Source organism: Octopus sinensis, linkage group LG5 (assembly GCF_006345805.1).
Source record: "Octopus sinensis linkage group LG5, ASM634580v1, whole genome shotgun sequence".
NCBI lineage: Eukaryota > Metazoa > Mollusca > Cephalopoda > Octopoda > Octopodidae > Octopus > Octopus sinensis.
In genome coordinates this window covers 81,082,197-81,102,064 of record NC_043001.1, presented here as the reverse complement: position 1 = coordinate 81,102,064, position 19,868 = coordinate 81,082,197, and the positions used below count along the sequence as shown (strand labels likewise).

The 19,868-nt window shown below is 35.4% G+C and overlaps 1 protein-coding gene across 6 annotated transcripts in view; it reads right to left on the bottom strand.

The window, feature by feature from the left end:
- The window catches only part of LOC115212037 (plexin-A1), a 695,010-nt gene that overhangs the window by 332,547 nt on the left and 342,595 nt on the right, over positions 1 to 19,868 (bottom strand). For all 6 annotated transcript variants that reach the window (XM_036502774.1, XM_036502773.1, XM_036502772.1 and 3 more), the window contains one exon: positions 6,463 to 6,563. In XM_036502774.1, coding sequence (XP_036358667.1) covers positions 6,463 to 6,563 — 101 coding nt within the window. The remainder of the gene's footprint in view (positions 1 to 6,462; positions 6,564 to 19,868) is intronic.

Sequence of the window (19,868 nt, the reverse complement as noted above, 5' to 3'; positions counted from 1 at the left end):
TCGCTAAAGCAGATGTAATAATGATAATGATTTCAAATTTTAGTGCAATGCCAGCAAGTATGGGGGAGGGGATAAGTTGATTACATTGACCCCAGTGTTCAAGTGCTACTTATTTTAACCCTGAAAGGATGAATGACAAAAGTCAACATCGGCAAAATTTGAACTCAGAACATTAAAATTGGATGAAATGCCACAAAGCATTTTTGCTCTGCGTGCTAACAGTTCTGTCTGCTTGCAATAATAATAATAATAATAATAATAATAATAATCTTATCTCTTATAAGCACATGGCTGGGAATTTGGTTGGAGGGGTTAATCAATCACATCGGCCCCAGTACTTGACAAGTATTTATATTATTGACCCTGATGTGATGAAAGACATCAGCAGAATTTGAACTCAGAATGTAGAAAATGGATGAAACGCCACTAAGCATTTGACCTGGTATGTTAACAGTTCTGCCACCTTACTACCTTGATAATAGTGATAGTCCTTTCTATTATAGGCACAAGACCTAAAATTTTGATGGAGGGAGCTAATTAATTACACTCACCCCAATACTTCATTAGTATTTCATTTTGTTCATTCCAAAAGAATGGATGGCAAAGTTGATTGACCTCAATGGAATTTGAACTCAGAACATAAAGATAGATAAAATGTCAACATAGTCATATTCTAATGATTGAAGCCAGTATCCTAAAATAGAAAAGACAGCTGCTCATGGTACCACACAATGGGACTGAACCTGAGACCACAAGGTTGTGAAGCAAACTTCTAAACCATACAGCCATACTTACACTTCCATAGAAGGGAGGGAAAAAAATGGAAGCAAAGCAAACATACTGAAGCATTTTTTGGTATGATGGTTCTACCAATTCTGCTAACTCACCCATCTGGTATTAATAAATAATATTAATAATAATGAGAAAACTAGGACCACCACCGTTACCAAGATGGAAAATTGGAATGCTATTCCTGAGACTGCAAAAAGCATGAATAAAAGAATAGCAGGACGTAAAAAAAAACCCCTCCAAAATTATAATAATTCTATATTGATAGAAGAATTGGAAAACAAAAGAGGGGGGTTGCAGGCATAAACATACAACCTAAAATTGAAAAATTTATATTAATAGTATGGCGCGAGACCATAAAACAATGACAGGAACAAAATTCAATGAATATTAATAACTAAAATAGGTAAATGAATGAAAGAATAAAAGTATAGAGGAAAAAAAAATCAAACAACTATGTGTAAAGAATGACAGCCTCCTTCCTTCAACCCATCCCTGACCACCTATCAGTAAAAATAAAGAGAAAAATATCACATATGGATAAATAAGTTTCCCTTCTCTCTCTCTCTGTCAAATTACAATGGTAATATAAATGTGTGTACATATCTGAGTATGCATATGTCTATACACACACACATATATAAAAACACATGCACATACATACATATACAAATATATACATTTTACACACAGACATATACACACACTAACATGCAAACACACACACACACATATAAATATATATATATATATATATATATAGGCACACATACATATAAATATATATACACAGAAGCTATGAAATTTGATTGTCATTAGTTATAAACACACCATTAAGTTTTTACAAAGTAAAAAGTAAAAAAAAAAACCTAACCCCTTCCAAAAATATTTAAAAGAAAATGAATAAAAAAAATTAAACTTGTATAAGCAGGATGGTAGGGGGAGGTGGTAGAGCCAAGGAGAGAGAGACACACAATAGAATATACACACATATACAAACATAAACGAAAGCACACGCTCACATATACATGCACACAGACACAATGTGATTAAGAATGTTTAAAAACAAATAAAAATAACATAAAATTGGAGAGAGAGAGACAGACAATTATAGAAAGAAAGACTGATATATATGTATATATATATATATATATATATATATATATATATATATATATATAAAGAGAAAGAGAGAGAGAGGGAGAGAGACAGGCAAACTGGCAGAGAGAGAGGGAGGGAGAGAGTTTTCCAAGATAAACGGAGTCAGAGAGACAGAAAGAGAAAGAGAGAACAACAAACATTTGTAGGGATAGACAGAGGGCGAGAGGGTAAAAATAGCTGGAGAGAGAGAGAGAGAGAGAGAGAGAGAGAAGAGAGAGAGAGAGAGAGAGACAGACAGACAGACAGAAGCAAAGACAGAGAGAGAGAGAGAGAGAGAGAGACAGACAGACAGAAGCAAAGGACAGAGAGAGAGAGAGAGAGAGAGAGAGAGAGAGAGAGAAAGAGACAAACAGTCAGAGAAACAGAGACAGACAGATGAAGAAAGGGGGAGAGAGAGAGAGAGAGCAGGAGACAGAGACAGAAAGAGAGAGACATAAAATAATGACACCAACAGCAACAGCAAAAACAATGTCTTTCAGCTTGGCCAACTTTGTAAATCCATCATCATACAGCTTAAAGCTGCAAGGTTAAAGGTTAAGGTTTCAAACACAAATCAGTTCAGTTTGGTGTGGCGGTGGAAGTGGTGAGGCCAATGGTGATGATGGTGACATGGGGTGGATGAGTGAATGGATGGGACTGTCTTTTATTTTTGCTCTAATTTTTCTTAGTTTTTTTTTTTTGTTTGTTTCTGTTAATGCTATTGATCCTGTAGTCTGTTTTTCTTTTTCATTTTTCCAATTTTTTTTTGTCAAGAGCAGAAGTACTGTGTGTGTGTGTGTGTGTGTGTGTGAGGCATGGGGGTGTCTGCAGCAAATTCTTTTTTTTAATGCTTTTAAATAAACTTTTGTCTTTTTAATTTTTTTTTTAAGAGTTTGGGGTTTGATGTTGGTCAGGTGTTGTGTTTGCTCCCAGTGTTAAAACTTATTTCATTCAATTTAATTTCACTATTATATCACTCACACATTTCAGGAAAAATAATTTTAGTTGAAAACAATAAAAAATAAAACAACTAAAATGTTTGAGCTACAATGTAGATTAGAAATAAAACAAACTACCCCCATGGAGAGGTTACATCAACAACATAGCTACTTATGAACAATATGTACAAGTATATCCAAAAATATAATACACACACACACACACACCTATATATATATATACATATATATATATATGTATACATACATATATACACATATATATGCATACACACTCACATATATATATATACACACATACATTCACATAATATGCATACACATATATATACACACACACATATATATATTCATACATGTACACACACATGCATATATATATATATATATTTTATCTCAGTAGATGACCACAGCATCTTGTTTTGGCTACACGCGGGTGGGAAGGGGCTGGTGACACAATCTTTTCATTCACACTTTGAATTTGGGGATACTAGTTGCGGATTCTAGCTCGCTCTGATACTGAGTTGAGTTGGTGCCTTCTAGTATCTCAAATTCAATATATAATCATTATGATTAAGTATTCTACGCTGAAGAAAAAGAAGTTTTGGTAAGGTAGAATTATTTAATATTTAATCTTATGCTTTCCTAAAAACTTGATTTCGAAACGCGTCCGTAGATAACTTAAAATTGTATGATAGATTGCCGTCAATTCATTCTCTCTTACCTGTTTGTGTCTGCCTTCCATTGCTGTTTTTACTGAGATCTCCCTTTTTAGTAGAAGAAATAGCTATAACTCTTTGACTGCTATTTCTAAATTCGGTATGTGGTAAGGCAATTCGTTGCTAAACCCTTTATTGCTTAGTATATATATATATATATATATATATATATATATATATATATGCACATAGACATGCGCATATATCATTCAATGTACCCTGTATTAAAATAACAGCTACTAATAGTTTCTTGCCATTGAGACATGTGGTTATGAAGGTTTTCATAAACTGCCCTGTGTCTTCAAACAATCTTTGGGCTCTGAGCACATATACATACACATATACATATGTGTATGTGTGTGCACGTGCATGCCAAGCTGTCCAGCCCATGCCAGCATGGAAAATAGACATTCAGTAAGTGTGTGTCTTTGAGTCACCCCCACCACCACTGCTTGACAACTGTCATTAGTATGTTTATAGCCTTTAAGTTACTGGCTTCACAAAGTATCAAACTTAAAAAAAAAATAAAAAAAAAAAAAAAAGGAAGTATGAAAGCTGGGATCCATTTATTTAACTAAGTTTTTCAAGGTGATGGTCTCAGCATAGTCGAAATCAATGACTAAAACAGACGAAAGAGATACACCCTGTTTCACTCCTATGACCTGGTCCCCTAGCATGGCCACAGTCTAATGACTGAAACAAGTAAAATATAAAGGAAAGATAAAAAATGAATGAGCATGTAATCGTGCATGTGTGTCTATATACACACACATGCATGCATGTGCACATAAATGTGTGTGAATATCTATATATAAATATACATAGGCGCAGGAGTGGCTGTGTGGTAAGTAGCTTGTTTACCAACTACATGGTTCCGGGTTCAGTCCCACTGCATGGCACCTTGGGCAAGTGTCTCCTACTATAGCCTCGAGCTGACCAAAGCCTTGTGAGTGGATTTGGTAGACGGAAACTGAAAGAAGCCCGTTGTATATATATATATATGTGTGTGTGTGTGTGTGTGTGTGTGTGTGTGTGTGTGCACGCGTGTATGTTTGTGTGTCTGTGTTTGTCCCCCTAGCATTGCTTGACAACCGATGCTGGTGTGTTTATGTCCCTGTCACTTAGTGGTTCGGCAAAAGAGACTAAGTACTGGGCTTACAAAGAATAAGTCCCGATTAAAGGCAGTATTCCAGCATGGCCACAGTCAAATGACTGAAACAAGTAAAAGAGAGAGAGAGATACAAACACATATTTTACTTGTCACATAAAGACAATGAAAAAGGTGTGGTTGAAATATGTAGAGGTGCATAGGAGATAGGTGGCTATTAAGATTAGAGGAAAGTGGAGACTACTTTCTTGTTAATCATTTCTATGACAATGACCTCTATGACCTTGTCTCCTATAGCCAATACTTTTGTGGCAGGAAATAAGGTCTCTTCTGTTTTCCTTAATTTCTGACCCAATTTTTCTGTCTGCATTACAACTAGTATTACAATACATATACATCACTATTAGCACCAGAATACATTATAGTTTATAGAGTATTTCAGACAGAAGAATATTTCTAACAATAACACAAGGTCATCATAATACATTTTGGCCCAAGGTTACGTCCTTGATCTTTTACTGGCTTCAATCATAGAATGGTAGCCATGCTGGGACACAACCTTGAAGGGTTTAGTTCAGAGTTTCTCAACCATTTTTGCCTTTGTACCCATTTGATTCCTATTTTACTCAGATGGACCCTTATAACTATTTCATGTTTAAAATTCCAGTTATATTTTTATATTTGAATATTATTAGAAACTGTATAAAAAAAGATATTGCTAAAATATTTTGTATATCATAGAAGTAAAATCAATTCATCATACATAAATTTTAAGAACAAAATCTTACATGGACCCCCAAGGGTCATATGGACCCTGGTTGAGAACCATCAGTTTAGTGGAACAAACTGACCCAGTTTTTATTTTCTAAATCTAGCACATATTCTATCTGTACCTTTTGCTGACCTGTTAAGTTACAGGGATATAAGTAAATGAGCACCAGTGGGCAAATAGTGGTAGGGGAGAACAACACAGACATGTATGTATACAACAGGCTTCTACAGAGTTTCCATTTTCCAAATTTTCTCACAGGTCATTGGTTGGATTGAGGACATAATACAAGACAGTAGCCCAAGGTGCTGTGTAGTAGGACTGAACCTGAAACCACATGATTGCAAAACAAGCTTCTTAACCATACAACTATATTTGCACCTATAACTAACTTTAAATTGTTCATATTTCTTAGAGCACAAAAGGAAAGAAAAAAAAATTGCCTTTGGAGGGATTTGAACTAAGAAATGTAAAAAAACTGCTAATCCTTATAATACAAATAGAATATTATTTAAAGAAGTAACAGAAAGAGTAAAATGAAACTGCTGTGGAGAGTGGAATATCTGAAATGATGGATACCCCAAACCCTGTGCCAATTTCACTATACTCTTCCTGCTGCTTCCCCGCCTAGCCCTCCAAAAATTACAGATATTATAATGCATCCACTGCTTGGGATCATATTGATCAAGATTTGGTAGCTTCTGACATGCGACTGGATAGTAAAATATTCTGAAGAGAATTTTATATTAATTTGTTAATGTGCAGCACAGATTGAAGTGCCACTGTCCAGTCTTTTAACTATACACACACACACACAATTATTTAAACAGAGCTCTCATCAAAATGCCCAACACTCATTAAACACCTTCTTTAATTCATGTGGCATAATACTTGTAACCAAAGACAGTAATATGACTGAAATCTTCACACACAAACTATGAAGCCAATGAAGAGGAACAAAGAAAATTTGGTTCTTACTTGTTTTCTAAAGTACACCAGCCACAGTAAGGATCTTTGACTCCAATGCAATCACTGCAGCTTGTATAGCGACTGCAATCTTCCACACGTACCTTGCTGAGCTGAAATTAAATATAAAATAAACAATAAATACAATGTAAAAATAAAGTCATAAATATACTGACCTAAACCAACTATTTCATTACAACCAATATTTATACACACATACACACTTGTTTGTGTGTGTGTGTAAGTGTGTGTTTTAGACAATTAGGTAAAGATTAGGAGTTGAAATCATTTGGAAAACAATTGACATAATTTCATAATTTTCATTGTGGTTCAGTAAAGGAAGAACATTATGTGTGAATGTATGTATGCATGCACAGGTGTGGTTGTATATATATATATATGTGTGTGTGTGTGTGTTTGTTTGTGTGTGCGCACTGAGGGAGAAAGAGTGAGTGATCATTTGCAATAATTTCATAATTATCAAGCATGAGGTAGATTCTAGATGAACCAAAACCGTGACCCGATTTCCAACCATCAGGATGAAACCAATTCACTTCACTGATGCCATTAATTCTTTTGAGAAAACCATAAACGTAATAAACTTTCCATTTACCCAACCCACAGAAAGAAAGAAACTCTCCATCTATTGTACCTAAATAGATAAAAATATACATAATTTCCCCAAGCTTTGTCACATAAAACAGAGATGTGTTAAAAATTGTTGATGGTATTGGTGATGATGATGGGGAAACATTGATGATGAAGATAATAATGGAAATGATGACGCTGAGATTAATGTTAATAATGCTGCTGCTGCTGCTGACACTAACTTTGATGTATGAGTGATTTCTATATAACATTGACAGTTTACTACACAATTAATCATTATCTTAAAAGTACATTTGATCCAATTGAAGATTCACAATTTTCTAATTGGCTGGTAGCTTGAAACTTCACACACACACACACACACACACACACACACACACACATCCATAGATTTTATTATTCCACAAACAATCTTTGTTGTGCTGAGAAAGCAGGCGAAAGAGAAACAAAAATATGAATGAAAGAAAAAGAGGAATGAGAATTGATCCATTTCTGTTATGGATAAAAAGAAATTCATACAAAAACAGATGGATGATAGTTGAGTTTTGATCCAAGAACAGGAGGATTTATTCTATCCAGCTCTTTTTGGTAGATGCAGCAACAGTTTGGTTGCACAATGTAAGGACATGCATGAGTGAATAAATGTATTTTGATATATTGAGCAAATCTGTAGTCAATAGATGTGACTTGAGTCTCAATCGATCATTATTTTATGTAAGATGTATAGTTAGCTGTATCAAATATGGATACTGTATAGCTGTATCAAGTATGACTGCCAAGATTGACTGTGTATTTATATTCACAGCAGATTAATGACTCCAGAATATAAATCTAACATTGATATCATCAATATATCTATCGAAGGTCTTAGAAAAGTTTAGAATGAGATATACGGCAGTTTGATAATCTGTGACAGAGACACTCAGACGAGGAATGGTTCAGCTTGATTTAGCCGATTTCCCATGATGCTCTTCACTTTCTAATTACTTCAAATACAATTTATTACTTGTAAGAATTCTCGTTAATTTTATAACGTTTCTCTAATTCATGAGATTCTGTGTGTATGTGTGTGTGTGTGTATGGGTTTGAACACTATGAATGTGTATGTATGTATGTGTAATAATGTAAAGAATAACAAATAAGATTAGTGAATGTAAAGAAATGGAGGGGAGTAGGAGAGAAAAAAGAGAAAGATGGAAAGAAGAAAGATGAACTTAAAGCAAACATTTCAAATAAATGAAATGAGCAAAAAATAACAGGCTTTCTTTGTCTATATATAAATGCAGGCATGGCTGTATGGTTAAGAAGTTTGGTTTCCAACTACATGGTTTCGGGTTTAGTCGTACCGTATGCAACCATGGGCATATTCAACTATAGCCAACCAGAGCTTTTGGATTATATTTGAAAGATAGAAACTGAAAGAAGCACATCATGTGTGTGTGTGTGTGTGTGCATGTGTGTATTTATTTATCATTCTTATTCAAGAATGTTGTTACAGTGACTTAGAAGTTTTGGCTAGCTAAGGCCACCATTGGACAGTCTGATAACTTAGCTCGTTGAAACTTTGAAGTCACTGTCAACAACATTCTTGTATAAGAATAATAAATTTTACGTTTATCAATTTGGGTTGCAAAATTCCTGATGTGAAATCGTGTATTGCAACAGATATTGTTGTATTTTGGGACGGTTATTTTCTTTTTTTGCCAAATAAACACATGCATTATATATAGAACTGAATGGAGTAAGTGGAGCAAGAGCACATGTGAAAATGAAAAGTGTTGCTTAAGAGGTCACAGATTAAGACAAAAGATTTCTGGACAATGGACATGAGTTAAAAAAAGAAAAGAACAGTAATAAACAAGTGAAGAACAAATATATAGTGTGTATGTTTATTTGGCAAAAAAAAAACCATGCTGAAATACAACAATGATAATAAATTTGTACTCTATAAAAGTATAGAGTAACCCATCAGATTAATGTAAAATTGTTTTTATTATAACTGAACATAAAAACAAACATTAACATATACATAGATACATACATACATGCATATACATATATATATGTATGTATGTATATGATGAGCTACTAGCAATTCTGCTATCCATGCCTATTACTACCTCAAGAAAAAAGTCTTCTTTGGAGAGATGAGAACACTGCATATTTAGACACATACATATTCACTCAGATAGGTGTGGCTGTGAGGTAAGAAGTTTGCTTTCCAACCACATAGTACTGGACTCAGTCTCACTGTGTGGCAGCTGGGGCAAGTACCTTCTACTATGGCCTCAAGCTGAAGAAAACCTTGTGAGTGGAATTGGTAAACTAAGTGAAAAAAGTCCATTGTACACATACACACACACACCTGTCTGTGTGTTACTGTCTCCTTGCCTGGACACCGTGTAACCATTGTAAGTAAGTGTTACAATATTGCAAGCAGTGACCTTCATTTCCAGTCTTTTATGGAAACTTGTCTGATCATGGGGAAAATATTAGCTTACTTGAGAACAAGTTAGGGTTAGTAACAGGGAAGGTATCCAACTCTAGAAAATCTGCCTTAAACAATTCTGTCGAACCCATACAAGCATGAAAAGATGAACATTAAAATGATGATGATGATAGATATAATAAAGTAGGAAAGATCCAGAAGGTAAACATTCATAGTGATTATACATTTCTTTTCAATATGTCATTTAAATATGATATAAATTGAATTGATACTTTGATGCCTGTCTATACTTTTATTTCATTATATCTACTATACCAGCTCAACCACTGCCTACAACCAACTTTAATGTGTGTAAATCCTGCATCCCAGTAATTAACAGTTTGACCCTTTAACATTCAAACTAGCCATATCCAGTCAAAATATTCTACCTCTTTTATGTTCAAACTGGCTAGATTTGGCTGTTGTCATCTACCCTATAATGTCATTCTAAAAATAAACTCTCTCATCATCAAAGTCTCAAAGCTACAAGATAATGCCTGATTAATTCGAAATAATATGAATAAATAAGCATTACATTTGGCAGAATAATCTTAATGCTATAGAGTTAAGCCTGACATGGGCACCTTCTTTTGAGAAGCAGGCTACATGAGAGAAGGCTCATAATCAGATGGACCACACTAGAAAAAAATGCGAGAATGTTTTTGATAGGCAGAATCTCTGCGATCCGCATTTTGCCCAAGGCTGGTTTAGACACTAGGTTTGATCTGAGTACCCATTGTATGTACCTATTATCTATATGTCTTTTGACACCTTCATATCTATTACTTCACAGTAAAAGCAGGGTAGGTAGTACCACAAATACCACAAACTTGGGGAGGAGATAGTGTATGGTGACAAAGATCCTGAATGTAGTCATATAGACAGAAGAACATTGTTTCCCTACCACTCCACAAAAAAATACTAACTTATGAAACAAGGTGACAGAGGTCATCAAGATACAATTAAACAACAACAATAAATAATCATCCCCCACCTCCTGGTCTTTCTTCTTATGACCTCAATATACACTCATCTATCCACCTCAACATTATTCAACCACACCTTCTTTGTCTTTATGTGAGAAGTAAAATACATACACACATGTGCACACACACACACACCACACACACACGTGAGCAAACTGGGACTGGGTGGATAAAAAGCCTTAGAGGAAATCCATGCAGTGGATTGTACCTATAATTTAAAAAAGTACAGCCTTATCAAACACTGTACCACACAAATAGAGGTGTAAACATTGGTAGAATAACAAAGAAGGAAGGTGGAGAACTTCTTACAATGCAAAGAGGAGAGTTAAAAACAAAAACCTTCATATATTTCAGGCACAAAGCCCACCAGAAGAAGAAAGAACAGGGTTAAGAAGTGCGAGTTTATGTAGATCCTGCTCTTTGGATGGCCAAATAGGCAATCACAATGCTTCGAGCAAATTATAGTGCTCTGCTAATATAAACATTGTTTTTGATCCAATGTAGAATACAAGTTGCACATTAATTGATTCCATAAATATGCTGTACTTGTTAACCAGGCTCTGTTGTATAACTAAGAAGTAAGCTTCTAAATCATGCCTAACACTTACTTGATCATCTACAATATAACCCTAGGACAATCAAAGCCTTAAGAGTTGATTTTGTAGACAGAAATAGAAAAAAAGCGGCAAGCTGGCAGAAACGTTAGTACTCCAGTCGAAATGCTTAGCGGTATTTCGTCTGCCGCTACATTCTGAGTTCAAATTCCGCCGAGGTCGACTTTGCCTTTCATCCTTTCGGGGTCGATAAATTAAGTACCAGTTATGCACTGTGGTCGATATAATCAACTTAATCCGTGTGTCTGTCCTTATTTGTCTCCTCTGTGTGTAGCCCCTTGTGGGCAGTAAAGAAATAAGAAATAGAAAAAAAGCATGTTGTGTGTGTTTTACCTATAGTATTTTGTGAAAAGCATGTCAGGTCAGGGGAAATATTACCTTGCTTGGAAACAGGTGAGGGTTGGTGACAGGAAGAGCATTTTGGCTGTCGCAAATCTACCTAAATGAATTCTGCCTGACCCATGCAAGCATGGAATGTGGACATTAAAACGATGAAGATAATGACAATGAAGATGTGACTGCTTCTGTGTATGCATATACAAATGTGTGTTAATGTATCTGTACAAGCTACATATTCTTTTGTGTTGAGTTTGTCCATCTTTTACTATGTTTACATGTGTAGACTATGTTTAGTAGTGGAGTGTGCCAAATGAATACATAATGCAACAGCCATGTCATCACAACATATACACATATACATGAAATATTATTATAAGAAGGATTTGAAATGTCAGCTATAACAAGTTAGCTTTCAAGTAGAATTTAAAATAGTATATTGCCCAGCAAGTTTAAAGCATTTGCAGTCAAATATAGACAAAAACGACGAAGTGAACATACATAGATATAAATATATATGTTATTATATATATTTTCAATTTATATAATATTGTCGTCATATATATTTTAAATGTCACTTACAACAAATTAACTTTCTAGCAGATTTGAAAATAGCATATTACTCAAAATTTAGACTGTTACCATGATAAAGCTGTCAATTGCTCTAATATAATGTACCCACTACCTTCTCACCTCTGCTATTTAAGCATGATAACTTGTAACTAAACATTGCACTCTATATAGCATCATGGAGACAGTCTCATACTCGAGTACCAGGAGAATTCTACTCCAGGCACCTTCTTCTCCACCTCTGGTGACATAAGAGACAAATTTTATAAATCCGACCACTTCAAATTACCTTCATGCCTTCTCTTTTCCCATCTGTGTATATGTGTGTGTGTGTGTGTGTGTGTGTGAGTGTGTGTGTGTGCACATGCATGCACATGTATATGTATATACATATATAATTTTTAAGGATTTTCCTTAATTGCCAGATACTGTATATTTGCTTTCTGTCTTCCTTTATATTATCTTATAAAGGAAGACAGAAATAACCGATCACCAAAAGTAGTGTTTCTGGCTGCAATGCAGGAGGTAAAACTGAATAAACAAAATTTGTGTTTACTCTCTTTCCCACCTGTGTGGCAGGTTATCACTCCAGCTCTCTCTCTCTCTCTTTCTCTCTCTCTCAGCTTTCATCTAAAAATTCATTTAGGTGGTTTATCTGTGGCCTTTATCAGCACAGGTTACCTTATTATTTTCCATATGTCAAAATGCTTGCAGTGATTGAGTATACTAAGTTTAAACTAAACAAATGTTATATATATATATATATACATATACTTTCTTGAACATTAAGTACACTGATCATACAACTGGCGTTTCTCTCACAACCTCAACTTTTCTTTCTCCCAAGTGCTTTAACTGAAAATTCATTTGTATGAGTAATGGACCAAGTTTCAAAACTGGCAACTCATGAACTTGATGTTATTAGAACCATAGAACCACCATCATCATCATTATTATTTTGTTATTGTTTTGGTTTATTTTATGTAAGTGGCACCCAAGTCTCCACTAGAGCCAACAAAGGATAACGAGATTTTGCATCTGAAGATATTACCATGCAATTGAGAATATTATTGGTATTATTATTATCTCACTAAGGTTAATTTTGCCTGTCATCCTTTTGGGGTTGATAAAATAAGTACCAGATGAGTACTGAGTTGATGTAATAAATTTGTCCCCTCCCCCAAACTTGCTTGACCTGTGCCAAAATTATTATTATTCTTATTATTTAGGTGGTAAACTAGCAGAATTGCTACCACACCAAACAAAATGCTTGGTGGCAATTTTTTTTTACTCTTTTATGTTCACAGTTCAAACTGTGCTTTCATCCTTTCAGGACCAACGAAATAAGTAACAATTGAACATTGTAGTTGATGTAATCAACTAGCCCCTTTTCCCCAATTTCAGTTCTTGTACCTATAGTAGAAAGTATTATAATTTTATTATTATTATTATTATTATCATTATGTTTTGCATTAATTTATACAAGCTGCACCCAGTCTCAACCACTTGGAACCAAATTCTACTTTGAAAAGGTTAGTGCCCTCTCCTAGTGAATTTTTAAAAAGGGAGTTGATTATTACAAAAATGGCTAGGGTGAATGGACTATTGATTGGAAAGCAACAGTAGGGAGAGGGCCCATGCCTTTGGTGGGGAGGGTAATCTTGGATCTGTAGGGTTCCTTGATTGGTACTAGATGGAGGTTTTCCTGCATCAGGAAAACCGCATTGTTCATATGTCCACATACTTTGTATACAAAGTGTACTTTCATTTCATTTCACTCTTTCCCATTTCTTTCCCTTCATCGTTTTTATGTAAACTCTTTCACAAAGTGTGAATGGTCTTTGTAATATACCCACCATCTATGTCCTTGTAACAAGTAAAATCATTATTATTTTCATTAACATTATTATCATTATTATTATTAAGGTGTCAAGCTGGCAGAGTTATTAGCATGCTGGACAAAATGCTTAACAGCATTTCATCTGTCTTTATGTTCAGAGTTCAAATTCTGCTGGGTTCAACTTTGCTTTCATCCTTTTGGAATCAATAAAATAAGTACCAGTTGAGTACTGGGGGTTGATATAATCGAAAAACCCCCTTCCCCCAAATTCCTGGCCTTGTGCCTTTAGTAGAGAGGATTATTATTATTATTATTATTATTATCATTATTATTATTTTATTATTAATAAGAATCTCTCTCTCTTTCTTAGCAGCCAGAAACAGTATCTGCTCTCTCTCTATTGGATACTGTCCAAACATGAGTGATCACATGGTGTCTCACACTCTCCCCCACTTTCTACTTCCCTTATATATACATGTCTCCTTTTCTCAGTATTTCAATGGTTTCATAATTCATTTAGACCAGTATCAACCATGATCAGTCCTGGCATCTCCTGAATGTGCCATATATGTTTAAGCTAAGTGAATAATTATTGTTACTTTTATTAATTCTAAAGGTCGTCCTTGACTGCTAGAGACTGTCCATATGTATTCCCTCTCTCTCTCTCTCTCTCTTTCTCTCACTTGGTTGGATGATGCCATACAAACTTGATTGATTACATGGACAATGGCTTTACCTTCTTAACTCAGCTTCCTAGCTGTCCCTGACCCACCGTTTGGTGCCAGGGAAATTCCCTCAATTATCTTCCTACTTCTTTCTAGAACCATGAAGACAGCTTCATTCCCAGCTAGACACCTTATATCTGTTCCAAACAGTATATTCCTAACTAACTATGTATATTCTTAACTAACTATGACATTCATAAGCGAGTCCAACCTGCTGGAAGTAAAGTGGTGGTGTGGTTGAGAAGATTTGCTTCCTAACCATGTGGTCTTGGGTTCAGTCCCATAACACAGCACCTCAGGCAAGTGTCTTCTGCTATAATCCAGGGCTGACCAAAGCCTTGAGAGTGGATTTTGTAGACAGAAACTGAAAGAAACCCATCATATATATCATTTGACATCTGCTTTCCATGCTGATATATATATATATTTTAGCGTCCGCTTTCCATGCTGGCATGGGTTGGATGGTGCAACTGGGGTCTGGGAAGCCAGAAGGCTGCACCAGGCCCAGTCTGATCTGGCAATGTTTCTACGGCTGGATGCCCTTCCTAACACCATCCACTCCATGAGTGTAGTGGGTGCTTTTTATGTGCTAGACGAGGCTGGCAAATGGCCATGATTGGATGGTGCTTTTTACATGCCATCGGCACGGAGGCCAGGCGAGGCTGGCAACGGCCACAATCGGATGGTGCTTTTTACGTGCCACCGGCACGGAAGCCAGTCGGGGCGGCACTGTCAACGGCCACGTTCAGATGGTTCTCTTATGTGCTACCGGCACTGGTATCACAGCTACAATTTCCATTGATGTTGATTGATTTGATTTTTGATTTTGATTTTCACTTGCCTCAACAGGTCTTCACAAGTATATATATATATATATACATGTAAGTCAAATTGAATAATTGGACATTAAAGATAATAACAACAAACAAGAGGACATGCACAGGGAATGTATTTGTTTGATGCTTGGTAGAAAGAGAGAGGTTTTGATGTTTTGAGCATAGCTCTTTATCAGAAATGAAAATTGGAAAGTCCAAAGAAGGAGAAAAAAAATCACTAACAGCATGTGTGTAGTTACATGTGTGTGTATATGTGTGTGTGCGCACGCATGTGTATGTACCCTGGTCTATACATCATATGATGGTTGTAAATGAGTATCCCCGACATATAAGTGAGGTAGTTCATTTCAAACCTTCTGTGTGAAACATATTTGACCATGAGAAATATTTCCTTACTTGGAAACAGATGAAGGTTGGTGACAGGAAGAGTAGTCTGGCATTTGAACTTTTGGCTATAGTACACATACATATGTGAATGTATGCTTGCATGTATGTGTGTATGTATATATATATATATATTACACACACACACACACACACATTCAGATATGCATATATACACTGACATACAGATACACAAACACAGGTACACTCAAACACATATATATAATAGTGATGATATTTGTGTGTGTATGTGTGTGTGTGTATATACATATATATGCAAGTATGTAAGCAGATCTGTGTATGAAAGGGTAAATATGTATATATGTATGCATGTAAGTGTGCATGTATACATATAGATGTGTATGCATATGTATGTATATCTGTAAGTCCATGCATATAGCAAATACAGTAAAGTAGAGTGTGGTAACAATAATTGAAATTATATTTTTATTAACATGTAAACTTTCATTAATCATTTTTTCAACACTAAAGCAGAAGATATAACAGTTAAGAGAGTTGTTATTCCCAGTTTCAATTTCCAGCTGGGGATAGTAAATAGATTTTACAGTGTCCACAAGCAAAGATGGCCACAGTGATAAAGAAGCAATGCTGATAAACACTTACAGAACGGACATATGTGAAACGAAGCAAGCATGACTTCAAACATGTACTCATAATGCTATCCAGATTCCCTATTGGGTAACTAAATATGTGTACACAGACATAGTGCATACACATTACAATTTCACAAGCAAAAACATCAAAGTGCTCAACACGTACTTATAAGGAAGAGGGGCTATCATAGGGGGAGCAGAATAGAGCATGTTATTCATATGAGTGTGGGAGAGGGGTTTTGCACATGCATATCATACATATACACATAGAAAACCATGATGGAAAAGCCAAAATGATTGACTCAACATCTGAGGACCCAGTAGATTTATACAAACCTGCCCATCCTTTTCCATACAAAGAAGGAATATAAGCCAAAACTACAAATGAAAATACTGTTTGAGATGTAGTAATTTTAATTCCCAGTTGACGGATGCTAAGTACCTGAGATATAGATTAACCTACACAGACATTACAGTCAATACTACAGGAAGGAAATCTATGTCAGGGGACACTTAGTAAATGTTGAATCAATCTTTATGACTCCCCATAAAATCCTGAAATAGTTTCACTCTTCTACCAATCCATTAATGAACAAAAGTGTCTGAGTGTTTAAAGCTATTAAGGGCGATTTAATGGTTAGAAAGTTGGCTAATGGTGGTTTGAGACAGATGACATCTCTCTCACTTTTGACGTCTTTTTATATTTCAACCAAACAAAAATACATTTTTCACCCTGTTACAGGAGCTGTAACATCTGTTAAAGAGAGGAAGGTTTGGAAGGAATCAACAGATATTTGTGCCACCAATGTAGCACAAACAAAAGAGGAAATCATCACAAATGTTCCGGTATTTGTTTAAAAGATTCCAATGTGTGACAGTGGAAGTGAGAGAAAGATAGAGTGGGCCCAGTGAGATATGAACTCAGAATCTTTTATCTCTTACTTATTTTAGTCATTAGACTGTGGCCATGCTGGGGCACCACCTTGAAGAATTCTGAACCGAATGAACCAACCCCAGTATTTATTCTATTACTCTCTTCTGCTGAACCACTAGGTTACAGAGATGTAAACACACTAACACCAGTTTTCAAGTGCTTGTAGGGGACAAACATAGACACAATGACAGACACACATAACGGGACTGAACCCAAAACTATGTGGTTGAGAAGCAAACTTTTTACTATACAGCCACACATAGAAGGATGTATCTAAACAATTCATTATATATAAGCCAACTTTTTATGATATCGATAAACTTACTATTCTCATAATAATTTCGTAAAATTGCCAATAACATATATCCCTGACACAAATTTCTGTTGAAATACACTGACACTGTATCAAATAATCTTGAAAATAATGAAGATTTTAGTAGAATAACTTTGTCATTATTAGGTGTGTATATAAAACATAAATCCAGATGAAATTTTGATAGGTTTCAATTTAGATCACTTTAATCCTTTTGTTATCCTATCTCTGATGAAATACACTTCCTTTGTTTCAATTAATTTTGAAAATAATCTTTTATTTGTTTCAGTCATAAAACTGTGGCCATGCTGGGGCACTGCCTTGAAGGATTTTAATAGAATGCATCAACCTCAGCACCTTTTTTCTATAAAGCCCGGTTCTTATTCTATCAGTATCTTTTGCTGAAGTTACAGGGTTGTACAGGCACCAACATCACTAGTTAAGTCGTGATGGAGGACAAACACAGACACAAAGATGCACATACATAGCTATATACATATGATAGGCTGAAGAACAACCTCAGGATGCTGAACCCTTCAGGCGAGATGATGCCTGGTACCTTCCCTTACTCAAGAAGACCCATACTCTGCAGCAAAATGTTAAAACTGGGTGCAGCCCCCCAGCTTGCCAACTCTTGTCAAACCATCTAACCCATGCTAGCAAGGCCAATGGATGTAAAGTGATGAGGATGATCTTAGCAGAGTAACTTTGTTATTAATAAGTTTGTGAATGAAACATAAATTGGTATGAAGTTTTAATGGAAGGTTTTAATTTACAACACTTTAACATTTTTGTTACCACTTTTATGTTGAAATACACTTCTGTTGTTTCAATTAATTTTGAACATAATGGAAAATTTAGTAAAATAACTGTCATTATTAAGATGGTGCATGGAACATAAATCAACATTAAATTCTGATGGAATGTTTTAAGTTAGATTACTTTAAAGCAAAGTTTCTATGATAGAACCAGGGGTAGTCTCAGGCTGTTTGATGTTGAAAGGGTTAAATATATCTGTCAAGGAAAGTCCTCTACTTATTTTTCACCAAATCCAGGCTGAAAGCATTACTCACATAACAAGAGCAATCATAGCACAGGCTCACTTATTCCACACTTAACTTTAGACCATTTGTCAACTACCATCATCAAGTATAGCAGGGAACCAGAACTTGAGTGCATTCATACACAGAATTCCTCACTTTTAAAGCAACAGCACAAGACATACACATGGAACTAATGAACAGATATCAATGCCAGTGCAGAGATCTGCATCAATTTCTCTAACTCACGATGAATGAGTACTTGGTCACCTAACCTGACCAACTTAATTGCGAACCTGACCAAAATCATCTCTACTCAAGCAGGCAGATCATTTGAACCTTGCTTCATGTCAGGTTAATATAATTTATATAGAAGATGTGTGTGTGTGTGTGTGTGTGTGTGTATATGCATGTGTGTGTGCAGGAATATGCAGCAAGAAAATTAAAGGATAAAAGTGTAGTTGTGAGCCCATGTGTGTGTGTGTGTGCACCAGGAAAAAGAGAAAAGGCATTTGTGTATATGTACACAAAAACACCAAGAAAATTTAAGGGAAAGAGAGTGTGTATGTGCATATAGAACAAGAAAACTGTAGGGAAAAAGCATGTATTTGTGTGCATGTGTGTGTAAATAGGTACCTATGTATGTGTGTACTCACCAAGAAAATTGCAAGGAAAATGTGTATGTGTGTGGTTGGCTCTGTGTGTACAGACATGTATAGAGTTTAGAAACAGATACAACACTACTGGTTCTGACTATATCAATTCATCCTTTGTAAATTGTTTGCGATATATCCAGTTGGACATATCTGATTAAAGAAAAAGACAGAAAAATAACTGAATCGGGCAGTGAGAATGTAGAGTGAGTGAAAAAAGTCAAAGATCAGAGAGATATGTTGAATAACACACACACACACACACACATACACACATGTGCACGCTCATACACACAGATGGTGATGGTAAAGAACAGACAGAGAAAGTGGACAAGAGAGAGAAATAACCAATTGACATATAGAAGTAAAAATAAGTGTGAATAAGTCAACTAAAGTGGAACCTTTAGTTGATCCCTAAAATGGTTTACAAACACAACGTTATAGCTTGCAGCAGAGCATTTATCAAGCCAAAAAGG